At 37.1% G+C, this 23,435-nt stretch overlaps 1 protein-coding gene across 2 annotated transcripts in view; it reads left to right on the forward strand.

Annotated features, from left to right (window-relative positions):
• Positions 1–22,454, forward strand: part of PTPN3 (protein tyrosine phosphatase non-receptor type 3) — an 84,480-nt gene extending 62,026 nt beyond the window's left edge. For both annotated transcript variants that reach the window (XM_010222790.2, XM_010222791.2), the window contains exons 18-26: positions 981–1,137; positions 2,730–2,893; positions 4,317–4,407; positions 4,664–4,725; positions 6,271–6,417; positions 10,023–10,151; positions 17,379–17,524; positions 18,157–18,292; positions 22,024–22,454. In XM_010222790.2, the coding sequence (XP_010221092.2) occupies positions 981–1,137; positions 2,730–2,893; positions 4,317–4,407; positions 4,664–4,725; positions 6,271–6,417; positions 10,023–10,151; positions 17,379–17,524; positions 18,157–18,292; positions 22,024–22,101 (1,110 nt within the window). In that variant the 3' untranslated portion in view covers positions 22,102–22,454. The remainder of the gene's footprint in view (positions 1–980; positions 1,138–2,729; positions 2,894–4,316; positions 4,408–4,663; positions 4,726–6,270; positions 6,418–10,022; positions 10,152–17,378; positions 17,525–18,156; positions 18,293–22,023) is intronic.
• Positions 22,455–23,435: the final 981 nt, after the last annotated feature.

The following is a 23,435-nucleotide window of genomic DNA, read 5'->3' on the forward strand; positions in this document are numbered from 1 at the left end:
GAAACTATGCTTTCTGTAAGGCATAATTCGGATCAGGAGGAGAGGGCTAATCATAACTCCTTACTCACGTTTTCTTTTTGATAGGGCAGGTTGGATAAAGAAAGTTCAGAAAACCCGTGCTAGTGTAGGGACAGGAAGCAATTATGAATAGAGTACAGCAGGCTGTAACAGAACATATCATATTCATATAAAGCATGTAAAGTGGAGTATATGTCTAAGTACATCACTGTACTGTAGCTGCGAGTTTCTTAGACAAAATATCAGAATAGCAATGAAAATGGTCATCCTATGTGGCACTCTTCAAAGATTGTAGAATCTTGTTTGCTCAAAGACTGTCCATGACCTGAATTACTTTGCATTGGACTTGCAGTCAAGTGTACTCAGAAGCACGACAGAAAAAAAGCCGAACGTACCCTTGAGGTCAGGAGCTAATCTGATCTAGGACAAGAAGGTATCATTAATGGCAGTTTTAATTTGGAGAGGGGGCAGTTTGCTCCCCAGAATGAGTTTGGGGGATGTCATGTTATGTACATTATATTCCATTTCCAAACTTGATTTTTGAGGCTATTACATTTCAGTACTTACTGCACAAAAATGGAAGCTTGTTTACTAATTAAATATGTTATCTTATATGCCCAAAGTCCTTTTTCGGAGCATTCACTTGCAGATAGGTTTAACTATTGACTATTCAAACTCAGAGGCTGAAATGTACATCTTTAAAAGCAACATGGTGATGGCTACTTGATAAAAAATCTTTCTATAGCTATCAATATGCTGTCTGAAACGTTTTTCATCTTCATTGGGGACTTTGAGGCTATTAATGCAGCTCTAGATTTGAATCCTTTGATAAAACTTATGATACAGAAGATGAAACTCTTTCAGGATAACTTTGCTTACGTGATGAACTTGATACCCTATTTTGTTCCTCCTTATGTGACTGGATACAGTGATATTAATGTGTTTCTTTGGTCTTGAAACAGGCTGATAAATGCATTCCAAAACTGAATGAAGGTGATCAGATAGTATTAATTAATGGCCGAGATATCTCAGAGCACACGCATGACCAGGTGGTAATGTTTATAAAAGCCAGCAGAGAATCTCACACAAGAGAGCTTGCGCTTTTAGTCAGGCGGAAAGGTAACTGGATTAATGTTATTTACTTTTAATGTGTTTGAGACCATACTCATGCTTCGTTGTACCCCTTCTTCTGTTTACGTAAATGTTTTCTCAATGTATTGGGAATTGGTCTGTGCTAAATAGTAGATTGCCTTGCATTTGAATTTCTGGCATAAAATGTTTTAACAGTAGCTTCTTACCATTAGAACAAACAATGTGTCATTAGAACTTCTCTTTAATTTAAACTCTACAATCTGTAAGAATAGTTTCTCAAAGTTATTCTTTCCAAAATGTAGGATAATCTCTAGTTCTATCTTTGTAAGCGCCCATGATTTATTCCACAGCACAATCATACAGTAAAACATAAAATAAATCAAATAGGCTTTTTTTTGTTTGTTTGTTCTTATAAGAGACAGTTTGAGATTGATGACCTGTGCTGGCTACTCACCAAGCTGCTGTCAGCAAACAAGTAATGGTTTCTGATGTATGTAGAGTCTTAAGAAACTGAGTTTTGTTTTACACACCACATTGCATTCAAAGGACACTGTTGTAACTTTTGAGTCACTGATACACTGTCATGGATGCCTCAAGGGAGCTGGAACTTATAGCTCAACTGCTTGTCTGCAGGGACCCATCCTGCTGTCTCATATTTGCTCTGTGCTTAAATGGAAACAGAACACATGAGCTTTTGGAAATTATGAAACTTCTTGTTTATAATTTTCTTTCTAGGAGCTATAATATACCTTAACTAACACATGTGCTTATAGAAGGATTTTGCACAGCCTTTCTGATTATACCATGAGTTAGAAATCTGCAGTGATGATGGATCACTAGGAAGCAGGAGGAAACACTCCTCTGCAACATTTACACTCCTCTGCAACATTTAGTTTATTTTAAATTTCATAGGTTCTAGGAAGACAGATGGGCTTTGTTTTCCCTCAGCACAGTCCTGCTTCTGTTATGCCAAGGCCTCTTTACTGACAATTTATGGTATTTGGTCTTTGTGTAACCAGTTCTCTACCTACTTTTGCAGGTAGGCAAAGTCTCTGCTCTTTTCTAAAGGCAACATGTGGCCCCTTGTCAGTCGCCTCTATAGGGAGCTGCTCACCTCAGGCCTATTTTCTTTAATCTGGCAGGTGTGAGGTATTGATCACTGCAGAGGATGCTTGTAGATGGACACCTTCAGTGAGATGGTGGCTTTTGTAGAGATACAGTGGTTCTACTCAGTTTATGAGTTCAGGACTTCATGTTCTGAAACTTCTCAGGGAAGAATTATTTGTGAGCCCATTAGCCTGCCAAGTAGTTAATTCAGCAAGAGTAGGCTGCAACAAGAAATTCCTCAAGCTTGGATGTCAGATTCTTGCCTTCATAGTTAGGTTCCTTGAGGAATTTCATTTTCATAAAGTCTATGAGAGTCTGTTACTACCAGTAGCTTCTACAGTAGCTTAGTCCATAGCAAAGTGATGTTGAATCTGTTTGTGCTGTGTGCATTCTGTGGTCTCTTCTGCTTTTTGTAAACTTTGTCCTTACAATCTGATAGACTTTAATAAAAATGTGTTGCAACCTCACTCATGCTGTTTCTAGGGGATCTTAATTTTCTATGCATATTCCAGTAGTGAAACAGTTTGTGGAGCCCAGATCAGAAGATGAAGTTGATTCCCAGAATATCCCAGAATCTCTTCTTCCTAACTGTTCTGAATATGGTGATACACTGGAAGAGTCTATGGAACAGCTAAAGAAAGGGTTGGAAAGTGGAACAGTCCTTATTCAGTTTGAGGTAGGTAATACTCAGTTCTGCCATTTATACAAAAACAACAATGTTACCAGAAACTGATATAAAGACTTGAATATTTTGGAATTTTTATTGGTTATGTTCAGTCCTATCCAAAGAGAGCAAGTGCAGGCTTGTGCTTAACTTCTTAAGGTGGGGCAGAGTAAGTTACTGGTCTTACATAAGTCTTTTTCTATGTTGAATTTGTTTTAATTTGCAAATTTCTAACTCGTGTACCCAAAGCTGACTAAATTAATATTTTAAAAATTATTTTGTTGGGTAGAATAGTGGGGTTTGACAGTAGTCAGTCTTGTTGGTAATTTGTTCCATTTTCAGTGCTATTCAATGAAATTTCTTGAACATCTCTTGTACACTTAGATTAGTTTTCACCCTTTGCCTTCATTGATGGAATAACAGCAGCAACTTAACTGCCCACATTCTTCTTTTCCTAGAGGTTGTAGGTGAATTCAGTTGTTATTACGGGATTCAGCTCTGTTCTCTAATGCTTTTGGAACTACAGTATCACTTAATGTAAAAACCCCATATGAACATCCTTACTGTCAGTTTTGGGGTAGGGTTGTCTACAAAATCACTTATTTAAAAAAGGACTAAGCCTTAGTCCTAAACTCATCATAGGCACTAATTTGTTTTAAAATTAGATGCATCCAGCAATACATTAATAAAATAAGTCACAGCTTACTGGGCTTCTTTTTTGGCATTAATTGATGTTCTAGTGCTTCTCAGAAGCAGAGAGCATTTCTCTGTCACCTCATCACTGGTGGTGACTTCCAGACTCTCCATTCACATTAGTAAAATAACTAATTAGGAAGTATACTTTGGTATATCTAAGCTTTCCGCAATATCTTCCTCTTCAGTTTTGTTTCCACCCAGGCAGAGTTTAAGTCAGTCTGTGGCAAATGAATTTTAACCAAACAGTAATAATGAAAACCTGAAATTGTTATCTTACTACTAAATTATTCTTATGTGTCTCCCACACATCCCAGAAATGTTAACGTAGCTCTGTAAATTTAAATTCTAACTGCTAGGTTGTGTTTGGGTTTTGTATATATTTTGTATATATTATTAAGATCTCTCGCCAGATTACTTCTTCCTGTGTTATGCTGTCATGTTGAGCATTAGGGCTCTGTAAACCTTAGAGTGGAATAACCTTTTTAACTCTTTAACCGTAGAATTCATTTAGAGATGATGATGGACTAGCTAGCTATAATAGAATGTTTTGCATGTTTTGAATAAAAGAATTCTGAGGTGAAATTTGCGGATGGTTAGGAAAAAGATTAAAGAAACAAATTTCCGATTTTATTTCAATCTATGCATCTTCCTGTGACTCTAGTTTTTGTATAGCACAACTGTATTCCTCAACTTTTATCTTTTTTTTTTTTTAATTATTGTTTTTTGTTCTTTATTACAGCAACTTTATAGAAAAAAGCCAGGGTTGGCTGTTACATGTGCAAAGGTACCTCAGAATATGGACAAAAACCGATACAAAGATGTTCTGCCTTGTGAGTATTAAATACAGACTTTCTGCCTGCTTTTAGCCTTTCAGTGATGCTGTATGGAACTGTTGTGTTGAACTTCTGAACTTTCTGAATAAAGATTCTATTGCATAACCAGAGTTACATAAATGCTCATTTTACCTTATAAAAGGTGATCTATTTTGCTCTGTACTCTGCTGTTCATATGGTTGCAGTTCTTGCCTTTGGCTTAAAAGCATGTCCCTCGGCTGTTAATTTGATTCTCTCTTTATTTTATGTGCAGATGATGCAACAAGGATAATATTACAGGGAGATGAAGATTACATTAATGCAAACTATGTTAATGTAAGTCAGATACCTCCATATGTGCAATTTCTATGTTTCTATGTTAGTAGCACTAAACTTAGCTTTTTTTAAGGATAAAGGGCTTGCATTTGATTTGGGAAGGGAGGGAGGGCACCCCAACTTGAACTCCTTAACCGTTGCAAAAGATCTCTTGTGTAAAATAAGTAACCATCCCAACATGCTGGATTAAAGCACATGGAATCCATTAGGATATGCACAGGGTCTTTAACCAATATAATCTGTTTGTATTTCCATACACTGCATCACATAATTTGATGGGAATTTAATATTTTTTGCTTACATAAACCTGAGAAAATGAGTAACACTTCAAACTACGTTTAACTTTTTATGCTATTGTTGATGAAGATTGCTTCCATTTTTTTTACTTGTGGTTGCCAATAATCATTAATTTAATGAGGTGATTAAGTCTCTTCTGTAGCTTTTTCTTAGTTGCTGAAAGTTTTTTCATGTTGAAGCACAGTCTTGTAGAACAAAAATATTTTAGCAGCGTTTAAGATAGAACTGTTGCCGATTTTGGCTTCCAAATCAACTCCACAAAATCACAAGAAATATTAGAGTGGTTTGTGTTTGGATACATTTTTAAGGGTGTTGTTTTGCCCATGGTTTTCTATTGCATATTTAAATATATTTTAGGTATTTAAAATGAATTTAAATGTCTATTTTATTTGTGTACCTGTTAAAATTTGATGGCTGAGTTTGAATGTTTAGAATCAATCTTTTTTGCAGTGTGAATGAAACTGTATTTTTAATCCACTCAACAAATGTCCTTTTCTTTAGATTGATTTTTCTCTTTATTTTGCAAATTCTTAAATTTTTCTCATATAGCCCAGAACCAAGTCTTTCCCCCTCATGGTCTACCAGCAATGTTGTGATGGTCCAAATGAGAAACCAGAGATCGAATTGCCATAATCATGTAGCTTGGGGAGCAGGGAATAAAACAGGAGGAGGGATGGGGAGGTGAAGATAGATTTTTGTGTCAGGTTCATATGTTAAGTACCTGAATCACAGAATGAACTCTTAACTTACTGGACTCAGTGGTACAGTGTGGGTGGGTAGATCATTTCAGTGAAGTTGTCACTGCCAGTTTCTCTATATATCACACCTAGTTTTCCTCATGCTAGAGGGGCTGAATTTCAGTTCAGATTATTTCAATTCAAATAAAAGCTTATTATTTTTAATGGAACAAAAGCAGTAGGTAAAGCCAAGCAAAGATGTGCAGGTTACAGGATACGTAGCTGCTGGCAGGAGTGGTGGAGTGTTTTGCTGTATTTTCTTTTTCACCGGAGAAGGCCAAGTTGGGTGAAGGTGGAAAAGATTTTGGCCCTCTTCATGATATCCTGCATGGGAAATCTTAAAGTGTTTGTACTGTGCTTGTTACTTTGAAGACTGTTTATCAAATTATGCTCTTGATTATCTTATTACTCAGTTTGCTTTCTTAATCTTTTCTCAACTTCCTTCATATAAAAGAAATGCCGAATAAAACGGATAGCAAGCTTTACATAGGGGTTTTCCTTCTGTTTTCAGATGGAAATTCCCACTGTGGGTGTTGTGAACAGGTACATTGCTACTCAAGGGCCTCTTCCACATACTTGCGCGCACTTCTGGCAAGTAGTCTGGGATCACAAGTTATCGCTGATCATTATGTTAACAACTCTCACTGAACGAGGGCGGGTAAGTGTGTTCAGGTACTTTGTGCAACGAATATTGTGTCTTTAAGCTACTTTTCCTGAGTTGTGATTAAATACCCCCACTGCTAAAAGGCCAGCTAGTTGTTCTGAGTCATTTCTCCGAAGACCAGGCTTTTTGATTTACTTGGAGGAGCAGATACTTTAAAAACAAAACCCTGTAAATCTGCAGTCTGATGACTGGCAATCACTGCGTTGCCTCCAGTTCTGCTGGCCAGGCCCGCACTGCGTGCGACCCTGCCCCGGGGAGAGCTGGACTCCGCAGTGCGCACGCGCTCCCAGGGATTTAGCTGACCGGCGCCTGGGAGCATCGAGCAGCCTGGGCACGACTGAGCTGCCCTGTGGCTCCAGGCTGGAATCTGGTGCTTTAATGGCTCTTAACTTTAGCACACTCGTGGTCACAATTCAGCAATTTAGCCTTTTTTTTTTTTTTATGGTAGGTTCTCTTCCCTAAAATTACTTTGATATTTCTATTCTTTTTCCACAAATTCTTACATTTCATTGATTTTGATATAATACAGGGAAAATTATAGCAATGTCCGTTGTATTCTATCTTGTTTTGATACAATCCTTCAGTAAAATGGGTAAGTTGCATGAAAACTGCAAAGTAACAAATTTTACCTGTGGTTAGATGACATAGTTATTCACAGGATCAGCTATTATTGAACATTCTCTGGTGTTCCCTCATCTTTCCTCTGCACTACAGTAGAAGTAGCTTCTTGCTTTCCTTTTCTTGCTGTGGAAAAGCACAGGTCAGTACTTTTCTATAATATTACCCTTGAGCGGGAACATTCAAGATAATTTGCTGCTAAGCTCTGTCTTTTTAAAGTTATACATCGCACTTCCCTTCCCCCATTCTCCATTTCTGCTATTTGCTCCATTTTCTATTTGCTGGACAGCTTGTAGTTTGTGGTACATTTTGCAGGAATAGCAAAAGATTTATGTTTTTGATGTATTTTCTTCATAAGTTATATTCCTAATGTATTTAAGGAGACATTTTTCTCTACCAGTCAGCAAATTTTGTGAGATATATATATATATATATATATATATATATATATGTGTGTTCTCTCTCTCTCTCTCTCTACATATATATATATATATATATATATGTATGTATGTATATATGTATAGAAGCATGCTACAAAAATAAACAAACAAGACCTTAAAAGCAGTTGCTAAGAGAGGAAAAATCCAAAATGTCAAGATGGACATAATTTTAAAGCTGATCAGTGTCTTCTAGGGAAGCTTAACAAGGTTGCCTTGTGCAATTCAAAAGCAGCGTATTCACTGCACAGCAGAGGTGTTGCTAAGAAGCAACCTGACAAAATGCATAAAAGGCAGCAGCTTCAAACTGGAGGCTACATCCACAGCATGCCAAACTCTTTTTACATATGCTATATTTTCCTGCTGCAGTGAAATTTCCTGCCTGAAGAAAGATTCATCACAGTGCTGGATGCTTGTGGCAACCCTTATAAAGATTTTTACATAGTGCTTTGAGCAGCTTATTTCCATTAGGGCTATTACAGTAAGTAGTGCTGAGAGAGAACCCGAACTTATATATATATATATTTTTTTTTTTCCCCTTCTCCTGACATGGTGTCTGGCAGCATTTACTGCTTATCAATTGGCATCATATGACTACTTCATAAAACTGTTTACCAGTCTCAGGTGGAGATTTCCACTGCAGGGTTGTGCATTACCCAGTAACTCTGATACTCACTTCAGTGTTTGTGACTCCATGTCAATTAGAAATCTGTTCACTGACTCTGCCCTGCTTTTCAAATCAAACTGAGTAGAACAGTGAAGAGAAGTGAATGCCAAAAAGATTCAAATGCCAAAAGGTTTAAAGTGTTAATCCTCCAGAAAGTGGAAGAAGAGCTGGGTTGGTCTGTCTGCCCATACAGATAACCTGCAGAGGCTGGGTGTTTTTAGCTACTGGGGATCTGAGTTGGGGAAGGAGGAGAATGTAGGAGAAATTGAGGCTCTGTCACTAACTCTGGAAAGAAGACAAGACAAGTTTGTTGGCATGATTGGCAGTATTTTTATTACAAAGGGTCACTGATGTTGTCAGGGTTATGGCTCTCAATGAAAGAGATAGCATGAAATTCTGACTGTGCAGGATATTACAAAAAAACAAACAAGTAGGGGTTTGCATCTATGCATAAGGGGAGGTATATGACTATGGTCTAGGACTAAAGACCAGGAAAGCTACCTTAGCTAGAGGTGCTTTTGTAATGTTACTGGTGGGCCAAGATCACATTTGTCACAGCCAGTAACAGGATGTTCTTGAAGTTAAATGAGAACCTCTCCTTCTGTTTTTCTCTCTCGCTTTCCTTTTGGAAGAAAGGGATGTTTTCATTCAAAATAGCCATCTAGGCACATACCATCCAAATGAAAATGGGCAACTTCTCTAAAACGGCCTCTTCAGAACATGTATTAAGTATTTTTCCTGAGCAGTCAACATCAGTTACCAAATGGGTGGTAAAGCCAGAACACAGAAGAGGAGGTTGCAGATCACAAGCACAGGTTTCCCCAGAAAGGCTTGTTCCCTCCTCTGTCTACACTCACTGATGCACCTATCCCATTTAACCTGTCATCTTAGCACTTCTGGGATTGCATGTAATGATTGAAGGAACACATTAGCTAATTATAAGACTTCCTCGTGTTGTATGCACACAAACACCCGCTAAAGTTAATGGCATTCGTGTCGCTAAGCCTGGACACTGCAGTTCTGTCTTCAAAGAATGTCTCACTTTAAATATGCATATATGTATTAGTGTGGGTTTTTTCTTTGCTTGGCGGAGAAATCATTCTTTATTTGAGATTTCAAACTAGTACTTAAACTGCAAATATTGCACTGTAAGGTTATAAATAATGTCGAAAGAGAGAAGGTCATGCATGTACAGGGCAATTCACCATTATTTCATAAAATCTAAGAATAATTCACAGTAGGAAGGGACTTCTGGAGCTGTCTGGTCAAATTCCCTGCTCAAGGCGTGGCTAGCTCTGAGTTTTAATCAGGTCGTACAGCGTAATGTCAGTGAAGTTTTCATTACTGCCATGGATAGACATTCCACAGCCTCTTGCTTCAGTGTTTGACCAATCCTCACCGTAATTGTTTTTCCTGTATCTAATCCATAACCCTGCACCCTCTGTCACTTGCCAGTTGTCCTTTCAGTGTACACCTCCAAGAAAAGCTTCTGTCTTCTCTATGACCTAAAAAATTCCCCTTCCTCTTCCCGTGCAATTTTCTTACTGAAACGGAACATTTCACCTATTTCTCCTACGTCATGCTTCAAAAACTTGTTTTCCTAGATGGCTGTGAATGAGAGCCAGAGAGAAAGCTTTCATCTTGTACTCAATTTTTATTATAAATGACTAAAATATGAGTTTATAGCAAATATAGCCTGCGGTGTCCTATGAATTTTCAATTTGAATGCAAAGACCTCATCAGCAAACCGTCACAGTTTTTGTACTCTTTGAATTACCTGTAGAATAAAATAAGCAAGCTAGCAAAGGGCAAAGGTAGGATAGGGAAGTGTCTGTTTCAGTTCCTGATATGTCCTTAATTTTGCCTTGTCTTTACAGACCAAATGTCATCAGTACTGGCCCGATCCCCCAGATATAATGGAATATGGCAACTTTCGTGTCAGGTGCCAGTCTGAAGATTGTACGATTGCATATGTCGTGAGAGAAATGATGATTACCAATGTTGAGGTAACTGTCCGTTTATCTCTAAGCAAGCTGACTGAGTATGTGTGCGTGTGTGTGTACAGATGGGTAGATACAGACTTGGTGCATATACAAACATACATAATACTTTTTTTATTTTTTGAATAAAAATGAACACAATGCAGTCTTTTCAGGGTTCCTCAAAAACGTATTTGAGTGAACTCTTTAAAACACTAGGAATAAACCCTTCATATATCACTGTGTTTTTTTCTACAGTTCTAGAACACAATAGGTATTTGTTATGCTAAACAGGAAATAAATGTTATAAAGAAGTTCATGGCTTTACTGTAAACTGTATTTATAATCATTGACTCTTCACTGATATTTAGGTTTTCAACAAGAGTTATATTTTGAATTTTTTTGTTCTTGCTGTTATTGTTTGCTGTGCAACTGTGCTCTTTCAAGTATGGAATATGGGTCACTAAGTTAGTGGCACATGTGGATAAAATAGCTAGCAGGAAACTGAATTGTAACAGTTTAGAGAGAAGATGCAGAATCTCAGCAGCTCCTTTTAATCATCTTTAGTCAGTTGTTGAAAAAGAAGAAACCTTTATCTATCTCAGTGTGAATGTAGTCCATTTACATAAGATACTTGCATTCCTTAGCTGTTAATATTTTATTCTAGTGAAAAGGTTATAAAGCAAAGGCAAAGCGGAGTATGCAAAATACTTCTTACATATGAGCTAGTGTTGTAAAATCTGTTTGCATCACATCCAGGCTATAAAAACTGGAGTTTTAGGGACTGAGGTTTGGCTTCTGTTCCCGAGCTGTCCTACATTTCTTAGACAATTTCTCTCTATGTTTCTTTTCCAAAACTCTGTGATTGCAAAATATCTCCTGAAAAAAAAATGAAGGCTTTGTGCTGTCATAAGATATCTGTGTAAGAAATCACTGTGTGCTGAATAAGTGCTAGTACAGAGTTCCTGTATTAGTCATTGGCCACTCTTCTTTCTGACTTATAAGCAATTCATTAATGCATAATTAAGCATATTTTAGCTACTGGAGTTGCTATCAGTAATTAAGAAGAGGAGGCTAATTTTAAATGTAGCATTTCCAGACAACATTCTTATACTGAGATGGCAATCTCTTAGTTTTGTGAATTTTTCACTTGTCAGTGCATCCAATTTTTGTCTTAATATGATTCAGATTTCCTTTGTAACCATAAGTATGACAGATGCTGGTTCTATTCTTTAATCAAGGGTTTACACTGTCTCCATTGCTAGATGGGGCCATCAGGTCAAGAAGTAATACTGATTTCAGTGCTGATTTGGATGCTGACACTACAGGAGCATACATTAAAGCAGTACTGCACAGAATACTTAGCAAAATTGTTTTTTTCTCCCCTTCAAATTAGCTAATTTAATTTATGTTTTGTAACTTTTAGTCTAGACCCTCCTTAAATACTTGTTCTTACAAATGTATTTCTATTGGAATAGCATTTCTGGGTTAGTATTTGTCAAATAGTTTAATAATTTTGAGTAAGTCTCCCAGTGGCTGTAATTTGAGTATGTGTTTTTATTTCAGGCATGTGATAAGGAAGAGCTCTAGTGAGAATAAGGCAGTTGGTCTTTTTCACACAAGTTAATTCCATTTGAGAAAGAAGGAGAAAGAGTTTAGCGTGCCTAGCTTCGCATGTTTGTAGATGTGAAAATCACAGATGAGAATTTGTACATTGAATATTCTCATGCTAACAAACAGTTGAGCACTTTTTCTAGTGGGAAGGCATATGCTTGTGTAGATTGTGTCTTCATTGACAAAAATGGCACGATTTTTTATGTTTGATAAGCAGCTCTTTGAAGGGGGATGCCGTTTGCTTGTTTGGCTCTTCAGTAAAGACCAATTTATACACTTAAGTAAAGTGGGAATTCTCAACATCCAGCTGCTTCTTAAAGTTAAAATATGACCCTTAAAATTGAAAACCATGTGCATTGAGTGTGAATTTTGGTAAAACCCTTGAAGAACCTGTAAAGTTTGTTACAAGAGTGAGAGAATTCCCTGCAGTGTTAAAGTATTTCCTAATTGTGTGGTCATTTGAGCTTCTTTTCTAAAGCTGACCAAAGATATTCTTCTAAGGGGGCTCCTGGAATTAAGAAGAGACTTTGCAAAACTTTGTCCTGCAAAAGTTGTAGTAGTATTTGAAGATTACAGGAAAAGTCACCTGAAATCAAACCATGATTTTATTACTACCTCAGCTAATGTCAGCATCACTACATTGGTCTTTATAAAGGCAAGCAACCTCAATAGCAAGATTGATAAAGTTCTGCAAGTGTATTGGAAAAGCTTGCTTTTGGAAGATTTTCCTGCACATTAAGATGCACAGATTTCCAATTCTGCCTGTAGAGAAAAATAAAGAAAAAATTGTGAAATGAGGCCCTTGGGCTTTTATTCATGTGTATTTACAAGGTTTTGGGAACAACAAACTTTCTTGCGTTTTTTGACCCAATTTATAGTAATGCTGCTCTACCTGTAATTGAAGATGAGTTTAAAAAAAGAAAAAAAAATCTGTCATATAGCAAATAGGAAGGAAAATCACCTAAAAAAAAAAAAAACCCTTCAAATTGTTTCAGGGAGCAGAACAATCAGAGAAAAGGGAAGAAATTCTGTAGTATGAATTGCAGCATTCATATAGTACACTTTTGTCAAAAAAGTACTATTTTTGAATCACTGACGAACTAGAATGGGAAGTCTAAAGAAGCTTTAACTCAATTTCCCTCAAAGTTATTGCTTTGCAGCGTATCATTGATACCCAATTTCATCCATCTGTGTTTTGAGCATTTTCTTTTTTTCTTGTTTTCCCTTATTTTAAGCAACTATTTGTGTTGATATGTGTGACTTACCACAGCTGTAGAGGCAATACTTGTTACAGGTGTTATTCACAGTACCTGGAGAATTATCAGGAGTATTGAAGGCTTTTTTCTTTTTTTTTTCTTGCCACATCTTACATTGGTTGTTTCACAAGTGCCCTGTAATCTTTCCACCTTTTGTTTTATTAACTAAAATAAATCGTTCAATTACAAATAAAAGAATTCAAGTTGCTTAAGAAGTGATCTAATTTCATCCTGTAAAGACAAGTTATACCATTACTATAATGAATGAGCCACTAGAAGAGAGAGCACTGACACCTTATAAGTAATCCAAGGGAATATGATGAATTACAACAGTTCCTTGGGTCGTAATGTGGACTGTTCAGTGTGATGATTTAGACAATAAGAATGCAAATAGAGGGAGGCTGGGAGAGAGGGTCGTTTTTAATTTACAAGCTATTACTTTTGAGGACATCGCAATGATGGAGATGATGGTTTGAAGAAAAAGAAAAGAGATTCACCAATCCAAAGCTATTAAAATTCATTTTACTAACAGCATTGTTGTTTGCTAAAGGGACGTAAAATTACCAGACTGACTGGTTTTCTTTTTAAGTATGAGCAATATGCAAGGCCTTCTAGAGACTGTGCTGGCTCAATCAGAGGCATCAGTGTAAGTGACCACACTATCAGTGCTTTCTGCTATAAAGTCCTGAAAATAGGGTCTTCATAATTTTGACAGAGCTTAGCTGTCTGAGACTTTCCATGCCATTTGTCTTCCTTCCAAGACATTTTATAGAATGGTTTGTCTTTGCTCATGTTAAAGATTATCTTAAATTGTTTCACTGAAAGTCTTTGCTTTTTACATTGAACAAGACCTGGTATTTTTTTCTTTCCAATAAAATCCACATAAATTTGGCCAGTTCACCTCAGCTGTTTTCAAGCAAAATTCAGGACGCAAGCATAGCCCATAAGGAAGATCAGTTTGCAGTAAGACATTTGAATTTCTACAGGAATTATAGGCACAAGTCAGTATTTTCTCTAACTGACATCTTTGCAGCAACAGTAAGCATTACGGGAAGGACAGGGACAAATAGTTTGGGACAAGTGTGATGTCTTGCACATCTGCAGCTGCCTACTAAGGTAATGGGGGTCAATGCCCTGAAGCAGGTAAACGTTGGCCAGATGACTAACTATAAATTGAGGCAAAAAGCTTAGCACAGAACTGTCACTGGAGGCTGTAAGTTGTAGAAACTTCTTTTTTTTTTTTTTTTTAATGGTCCACCCTATGGAAGCTGATTTGTGAAAATGCAAGACACGCAAATCCAGTTGAAACCAGCCCATGTGAAATGCTAAAAATGTTAAATATTTTTGGAGCGTCAAACCACAATATGTTTCGTTAGGCAAACATTATTAGGCAATGAACAATTTTTGGTGTCTTGCTTTGTTGTATTTTCAGATTTATAAAATGGGAATAGATTTTAAAAGGGGCAGATTTGCATTTTTCTCATATTGCATGATTCTGCATTTATCAGTCATCAGGATGCTACAATAATGACTATTATTGAAAATCTTACTGAGAAATAAATCTGTTGCGGTAAGGAGTTGAGCGAATAGTAATGGTTGGGAGAACCATTTTGAATGGATGAAGCTGAGAACCTCTTCATTTTCCTTTACCAGATGTGTACACAGAAACAGGATCTGGTAGAGTAAGCATTTTTTAAAATACCTATGGCTATCTGCAGTAATTAAAACAGTAAACTGTCCTCATAAAATGTATACATTTGAGCCCAATATAACTCTAGTTCCTTTTTTTTTTTCTCCAAAGTTATGAGTGCTAGATTTTATTAACTGTGGTAGTCTTTTAATGCAAGTTATTTCCATGTATAATATTGTTTGACAGATTTTGTGAATACAAAAACTAATTTTCATTTAGAATAAAATCCTAAAGAATTTTATTTTTAAAAGAAAGACAAAACTGTTACTGTTAGTAAAAATGTTTAGAGTATGTCATGATAATACCTTTGCTTCTTCGGCATGAAACATAAAAGTATTGGAATTAGAAAGAATTAGTTTTAACATATAATTATGTTTCTAGTATCCACAACAGAGGTTTGGCTTATTAATATAAAAAGAGGTACTAAAATACCTTAGGCAAACTGAAAGGCTAATGATGTGGTGATCAAGTATTACGAATATGAGTATGAATCACCTTAGAAAAGCTCAGCCAAAAGAATCAAAAGTGATTATATTAAAACAGAAATAACTAGAAAATTGTACTGAAGCTTGAGGAACACTTAGAATATTTAACAAAATACATTTTGTCTGTGGGAACGAATAGCGCATATACCAGAAAATCGGGGATGATCGCACCAAAAGAAGTCGTTCAGAAGACTCTAACGCATGCTCTTAAAGCATGTCCTTATTCTAAGGAGTTCTTATGTAACATGCTCATTCCCTGCGTTTGAGTTATTTGAAGAAATGCAGTTTTAACTGCATTCAAACCTGGATTTGTGTTAGATAAAGATTCATGGTTGACTCTTTCCTCTTTTTTTCTTTTTGAGCTTGTAAATCGGCATATGCTACTTTATTGTTGGTTCTTAGATCTCTGTCGCACTGGCCCTTTCCTGTAATACATGGCTCAAAGTTCTTAACGTGCAGAGGAGGTGACTTGATGCTGCCTCAGGGCTCATAGGAGTGTGAGTCAAGCCTCTGTCTCACCTGCGTGCTGTAATTGACATGTCCTTCAGAGCTTCTAATTTAAGAGAATCAGCTCAAATTGTAGCACGTAATCGTTGCATTATGTCATTTCTCTTTTGGAGAGCTTCTGAGGGAGTGCTCACAGATGTGCGCTAGAGGGCGTTTTTATGACACTTTCCTGTGTTTTTATGTATTTCAATCTGTGTGGGGTTTCAACAAAGTTGAACGAAGTGGTGATCACTGTAAAATGTGAGACAAAAATGAGTAGAAAAAGGCCATACTTGTCCTGCAGAGATCCCATCAGTTGTAGGTTCTTATAATGATCTAGAAACAAAGTCCGAAATGTTTACAACTTACGTTACAGTGAGCTAGTTGTCAATGTTAGATTACACTCTCCACTTGGGATTTACACTAGGCCTTTTAATTTTAAATGCTCGGGGTCTGCCTTTAGGAAGCACAGTATGAACTGTGTTATACATGTTTATGTCCCTACAGACAGATGTGAATTTCTACCATTATTTTGGCTGGAATAAACTCATTTCCTTGGACTCTCAGTGCTTAGGCTATAGAGATTCTGCGTCTTCTGTACCTTAGTCTGGTCGTTAGGAGTGAGCCTGTTTTGTTTAATGGAAGAGGAAAGACCGAAATTGGAAACACTTAAATCAAGTCAAATATTTCAGTAGTTTTCATTTTATTCTCCCCATGTGCAACTGCTGTAATCTAGCAGTTGAAATCACTCAATCATCTTTACAAACTAGGCTCATTATCAAAGTTAAGACAGATCTAACTGAAAGAACTACTATCAAGTTGCTTTTTCAGGTGTAATTGCATGGAAAGTTCTCTGTGAAATAGAATCTTTCACTTAAATTGTGTTGATAAAGGCAAATGTCCTTCCATAAGTGCTACAGAAATTGTATTTATGTATATTCTGTTTTGTCAGAAACTGTGCTTAGAAAATGTTGCAAGCAACTTTTTATTTTAACTCTATCTGGAAGTGCACATGTGCATGTTTAGAACTGTATTTCCTTGATTTGATTGGCTAGCAGCATGAGATAAGTGACATTCAAGCAGGCTTGTTTTATGGGAAGACTTAATGTGTTGCAGGTAATGATCCAGTAATGACCAGGAGAAGCAGTCAATGCTTTTTTCAGCATTGACCAGTATGCCAGCATAGTGTTTCTATATGTATAGATATGTGTATGTATATTTTCACTTTTTTTGAAGAAATGTTTAAAAAAAAAAAATGTTGTTGAGGTTGTTGAGTTGACACTTCCTTCAAGGAGAAGAATAAGTACCCCAGAGGCCCTGCTATTTTGTCTTTGTTTTGAATATTTCTTCAGTATTTTACAACAGCTGCTTCTTCCAGCATGTTCCAAAATTGTATATTACAGCTGGACATAGGTCCTGTATCGTTTTAACTCAGGTGAACCATTGATGCTAACACTCTGTAAAGTAAAAAACTGAAAATCTGCTCATAAGTAAGGAGTTAGATTTGATTTAACTCACTAATTAAAAAACAATATATGCCTTTGGTAAGTTTCCTAAGACTTACATGATTATATTTTGCCCTAAATTTACATTCTCTTTCTCATCTGAAACTCTCTATGTACAACGTTAGCAAAACTGGCTTACTGTGGAAGTGATTTATTTGTAGTGAGCATCGGTTGAGCCATAACATTGAACACTTTTTGACAACCTTACTGTATTTTAGACAGAACAACAACACGCGGTCACCCACCTCCAGTATGTTGCCTGGCCTGATCATGGTGTTCCTGATGACTCCATGGACTTCTTAGAGTTTGTGACCTGCATGAGACCAAAGAGAGTAAAGAACGAGCCAGTCCTTGTTCATTGCAGGTACTTGTGGTTTAAAATGTTGATATAGATTTTGTTTAGCTTTAGAATAAGCTTTTGCTTTGGAAAATGTCTCTTCAAGGCAGCAGGATTCCTTGAACTAGATGAAAATCTTTAAGGCTGGTGTTGTATCTAAAGGGTAAGTTTCCTTTTGCTTCCTTTCTCCTGCAGCCTTTTGGTGAAATTGCTGCATTATATAATGATCACAGAAATCATCACTTGTACTAAAGAGGTTTCTCTGCATTTTCGTACTCTAATATCTCAGTAATCTTATTGTGTGTGATATTGCAAAGTTGCTCTGCTGTTCAGGTAACCATCAAAAAGAAGTCAATTAGCTCTTACTTTTTGTTAATGAAAAACATAAAAGCAGTATATTTAGACTTGTAGGCAGTTGTAATTTCAAATATCATTTACTTCAAGTGTTTTTTTTATTTTATTTACATAAAATTCTTGTAATCACTGTCAGGAAATATTACTGAAGTTACTTTAAAAAACCTTGTCCTTTTTTCTAATCTTTTAAAGTTCTTCCCCTTATTTCTAAGGCTGCTTAGCTTTATAATAGTAAGACTGTGATATGATCTGGTAACTTGCAAAAAACTCCTTTAAAAGACTATTTTTCCTGTTCCATTTCACAGTGCTGGAATTGGTCGCACTGGTGTATTGGTCACTATGGAAACAGCCATGTGCTTAATTGAAAGAAACCAACCTGTTTATCCACTGGATATTGTACGAAAAATGCGAGACCAGCGAGCTATGATGGTCCAAACATCAGTAAGTGAAGGGGAGGAGTTCTGTGTAGTGCTGCATTTGTCCAGTCCTAACAGATGCATCGATCTTTAAAATGATGTAGTTTAGGTCTTCACTTACTGTTATATTTCATGCTTCTCACAATTAATGTTTAACATAGTCTCACTGAAAAGGCTCTTTGTTGGTGAGGTGCGGTTTAACTTGTAAATGTTTTCTACCTGGCCACTAAAAGTTCATTCACTTCTCTATTTTGCAAGTAGCTTCTGTGTACGAAATCAGACTTTTCCAAATTATCTGTTTAAGGGTTTAAGGCTAAATGTTATGCAATAAGTTAATTTAATACTTTCATTTTTATTCTTTGTAGAGAAATTGTAGTTAGTCCTAAGTTGCATGTAAAGTGACTTTTCAAGAGTAGGAGTAGAAATTTAATAGGTACAATATTTTTCTTAGTTGCGTCTCTACTTTAGTTTGGAAGAACTGAGAGCAAGAGAGAAACTCAGAATTAGCTGGGAAAAATCAGTAACTGAAAATAGAAGGTATAAGACAGAGGCAGCTCAAAGACAATTTTTGAAAATATGGGGAGCAATTTTGTTTCAGCTTTGGAAATGAGCATATTGCCACTAGCGTGAAGGATGAAAAGTTCCGATTTCTTGGGGAAGAAATGTTGTAACACAGGACATGAACTGTGAGTTATTTCAGAGAGCTAGATATGCAGGCACGTATGGGAGTAAAAGGGTCTACTGTTAAGTGTGGCATTGTTGTCCCTTTGATCTTCGAAAGAAAATGTCTTTGTTTCTCCTTCAGGGGAAGGAAGAAGGGGAAAAAACAAACTCTATTTAGTATTAAGTTCATGACTGCAGGAGTTAGTGGGGTGATTGATTGGGGGGAAAAAGAAAACACTTTTTCATTGGAAAAATGTTATAATAGAGTGTAAAGGGTTCAGAGGTGTGGTTTCACAGTACTGGGTTGTACTGTGAGGAGAATTATTCATGCACACTGCTGGGACTGTTGTCACTCATTGCTGTATCATAAAGGTACTGTCTGGAAGTGAATCTGGACTTCAGGGTTGAGAAGGGGTGGTCTGGATGCTTCTTGCAGGAATGGAAGTTGTTGAGCTTGTGAGGGTGCCATGAGATGGGAAGGGCCCAGCCTCAAGGATAAGGAAGCTGAATGTTTCCTTCTGGAATTGTCTTCATTTGTCCCCTTCAGCTTCTAAAATGAAGTGAGCAGGTTTCAGGCCACCTTGCTGGAGGTGGTCACGTTTTTGAGAATTTGACATTGGCACGTGAAGTGAAGGTGAGCTTGCGAGAAGGCTGAGTGCCTCCACTTGCAACTGAAGTCAGCAGAAATACTCCTTAAAACCAATTTGTTTGACATAAAAGAATACGGACTATAACAGTAAAAACACTGCAGATTAGGCTGTTAGTGTGGAAAACTGGACATATAAAATTCCCCTAGGTCACTGTCAGTACAACTAGGAGAAGGACAGTATGTAGCAGCAGTATCATGAAACTAAATTAACTGGTGGTTTTTGAAGTATGCAGATGCTGTTGTGAGAAAAAGCAAAGCCTGTGAGCAGAGTTGGCATCCTGTGCTAGAAGGGAGGCGCAGGAGCAAGCACTGAATGTGCGAAAGCAGAATACCAAAGAGCTGCACTTGAACAAATTAATCTACCCGGAGTGTCCTTTTGCGTTCCCGAGCCGCCGTGTCAGCTAGCCCCAGTGCTGCCCTGCACTGCGCAGCTGGGCAAAGCCATCAGGGACTGCTCAGCTGTGGCAGCCTGGCCTGCAGCACGTCCAGCGGCGCCGGGGCGCTTGTGCAGGTGCTCCGTGTTGGAGGAGATGATGCCCAGAGCCAGTGCGTGCCGTGAGCTGACACGGGTCAGGGTGTGCTCAGTACCAACAGGCTCATCAGAGCTATTAGCAGGTCCGTTTAGTGTCCACTCACAACCATGTGGAAGACCTGTAATTTGGTTGAATGGGGCCATTGGGAACGGCAAAATAAAAACTGGGACCAAAAATAAAGCTGCAGCAACATTTGTCTAGCTTTATGGCCCTCTGCTAAAAATACAATAATTTTCTTAAAGTAACTATTATGTTTAATTAAGGAGAAACTAGTGTGGAAGGGAATTTCTATTTAATACAACTAGTTTGTCAGTGGAGTTAGCAGTAAGAACATGGGCAACGGCAGCAAAGAAAACAAGTAGTCAGAGGCTGAGTCAGAGGAAGTGATGCTGAAGCTTTTCATTTTGGTTTGTTCAATAACCCAATCGCACAAAGGAGTTAACAGAAGTAATAAACAGCGCTAAGCATCACAGTCACCTTGTTCAGGCACTAAGTGTATGTAAATGCCAATAACAATGAAAAGTCAAGATAATTAAGAAATAGAGACAAAAGAGCAGGGTGGTATTGGAGGTGGGAGTAACTGACTGAAAGGCTGAAAGAAAAGGCAGGAAAATTGAGATGCAGAAAACTAATTTCCATCCCCAAGTTTTTCCTAAGTTTTTTTGTACCGAGGAGAACATGTAATGCAGATTATAGATAAGAATAGCACGTAGCCACAGGTATTTAACTGCGGCATAAGATCCTTCACAGTAGAGGCATCACGTGTTAGCCCTGTCCTTGGGAGAGGCTGAGGTAGGGTTGTTTCCAGGTGTGCCTGCTCAGTTAACGTTGGCGTCCAAGGGCAGCTGGGAGAATCTTTCAAAGATGTAAAAAGGGTTTTGAAAAATGTGTTGCTGCACTCTTCTGGGTATGTGGCAAGTCGCACTTTGAGAAAGGTGTTCGTTTTGGGGTTTGAACTCATGGTCAAAAGTACTTTCTGGGGACAGGACTTGTATGCTTCTATGTTTGTTGTAAGTTCTTTCGAATTTCTTTTAGCTTGTGTTCTGAGGATTTTGTTTTAATCATAAATAATCAGGCTACGTGGTTTTTCAGTTGTGTAAATTGTATTGTTATGTCTCGCAACATCACTCACAGAAAGAGGATCAGGTGTTTTTTAACCAGTCACACACAATCAGGAGAAAAAGTGCGATAGATCCAAAACATTTGTATAATTTGTGGAGACGCTATTTACAAGAAGTGAAAGATTTCAAAATGGGTGGCAGAATCAGTATGCTGCTATTTTTGAAAAATACGCAGTGCTTTTGATCACTTCCTGTTACAACAGGGGAAGGTGCACGGTCTGATCACAAATACAAAATAAAGAGACTGTCTTCTGTAGCAGTATAGCCAGGGGGACTGGGGCTTAGTACATCAGTATAGCATATGTCAGTGTATTCTATCTGATAACTTAAAATACATTTCCAGTCATGCAACAGATATTGGGATACGGATAATCTTAGAATATTGTAATGATCACATTACAATTTAGATAAGTGTATAAAAAACACTGTTCAAATAAATAAGTAGTTGGAATAAAGTCAGAAGATATGCATGTCTGCATAGTTTTTACAAGTGAATCTTATTTCCTGGGATTTAAGCATATTCTCTGTTAGATTTTCAGACCTTGCGTTTTCTTTGGTGTGTGAATTTTAATGCTTGTCATTCAAAGAAGGGTAAATGCTACCTTTGCCTCCTGTGAATGCTCTCGCAAGTTGAATTTTTTTCCATCTATGTATCTCCTGGCTGTTGTGAAGCATTGTCCAGGACAAAATGAGGCAAATGCTCTGTTAGTGCCATTAAGCCTGTTAAGTACTGATGTATAATCAATACTTTAACTAATCAACATTAATTTTTGGTTCTTTTCTTATACAGAGTCAATACAAATTTGTTTGTGAAGCTATTCTTCGCGTTTACAAAGAAGGATTAATTCGACCACTGGATTCCAGTTAGCACAGCAGTGAAGGATGAAATCTTTTCCCCTCAAAAAACTTTTTTGTTGCTTTTTGTTTGTTTGTTTTGTTTTTAATGAAGCAAAGGCTTGTTTATCAAAGCAACTAGAATGGACTGGAAGCCTGTGAGACAACAGATGAGCACATCTGAACTGTGGCACTTTAAATTTCTCAAAATTGCTAATCATGTACAGTATAAAGAAATCTTGTAGATAAATATGAGAGCAATTGTGTGTAATATGCTTTGTTCACATAGACACCATAAACAGTCATGGAAACCTTAATACGTATCTTATCTCTTTGCTGCCTTAAAACCACCTTAACTTTAGAAGTTACAAAGGTCCCGATGTTTCTTTTTAAAATACAAAAACAGTAGCATTGAAATGGTCCAGTTTAAGAAAGTATTTAATGCCTTTGTATAGTGTGGAAGGTCATGGAAGTTTGTCATGATTTTCATGTTTGGACACTAAATGTTCATGGAAATACAACCTTTGCTTCTAAAGGCTGATGAAGAGCTACTGCACAGCTACTGTACGTTGGCAGCTGGAGAAATTAAGTAGTCAGGGCTCATAAATCTATTAATAAGTATGCCAGCTGTTTTAATATGCTTCTTCGAAACCACATCTACTGTATGTGATGTGCAGAATAATGCTGCATTTAAGCATTTATGCAGGTGGTACAGTTTATATCTTGTGTTTATTGCATTAGTTACTGTACTGCTATTCTGGTTCTGCTGCCTTTCCCTTTTATATATAATCAGTGCTTTTTCTATTTATGAACAGAAAGCGTTTTAAACAAAAATGAGGTTGAATTCTCTTTTGCCTTTGTTTCCATGTGTATTTATGAGTTTTCAGATGTAAACGTGGATTAATGTTGCACACAAGTACAAGACTCTTATTGTATATGCAAAGTAGCCTAATCCAATACTGGAAGAAAAAAAATACTACTGAACCCATTAAATATGTTGCTGCTAATTCAAGGTGTGAAGCTTACAAGGGCACAGGTGTTTCCAGTATTGAGACAATGATAAAATGTTGATTTGCTGCCTTTCAGCAGAAGCTGTGTTCTGGTTATCCAGTGAAACACAACTTCCTTTTGCAAGAGTTCTCCAGATTTACTGATTTTTTTTTCCTTTATGGAAATACAGTTGAATTTGCATGAATTCAGGGAAAGAGAGAATGAATTTGTACATTGGTAAATAGTTTACCCTAAGGTACACTGGTCTCCATTTCATTTCAAATGGGAGAATTGGACTTTTTGAACAATATAACCACATTTGTGTGATGTTTATTTATTTTGTGTGTGTTTTTGATTACCCTAAGATAATTCTTCATT

This window comes from Tinamus guttatus, unplaced genomic scaffold (genome assembly GCF_059628265.1).
Source record: "Tinamus guttatus ecotype Peru unplaced genomic scaffold, ASM5962826v1 Tinamus_guttatus_pri_ptg000025l, whole genome shotgun sequence".
Classification (NCBI taxonomy): Eukaryota; Metazoa; Chordata; class Aves; order Tinamiformes; family Tinamidae; genus Tinamus; species Tinamus guttatus.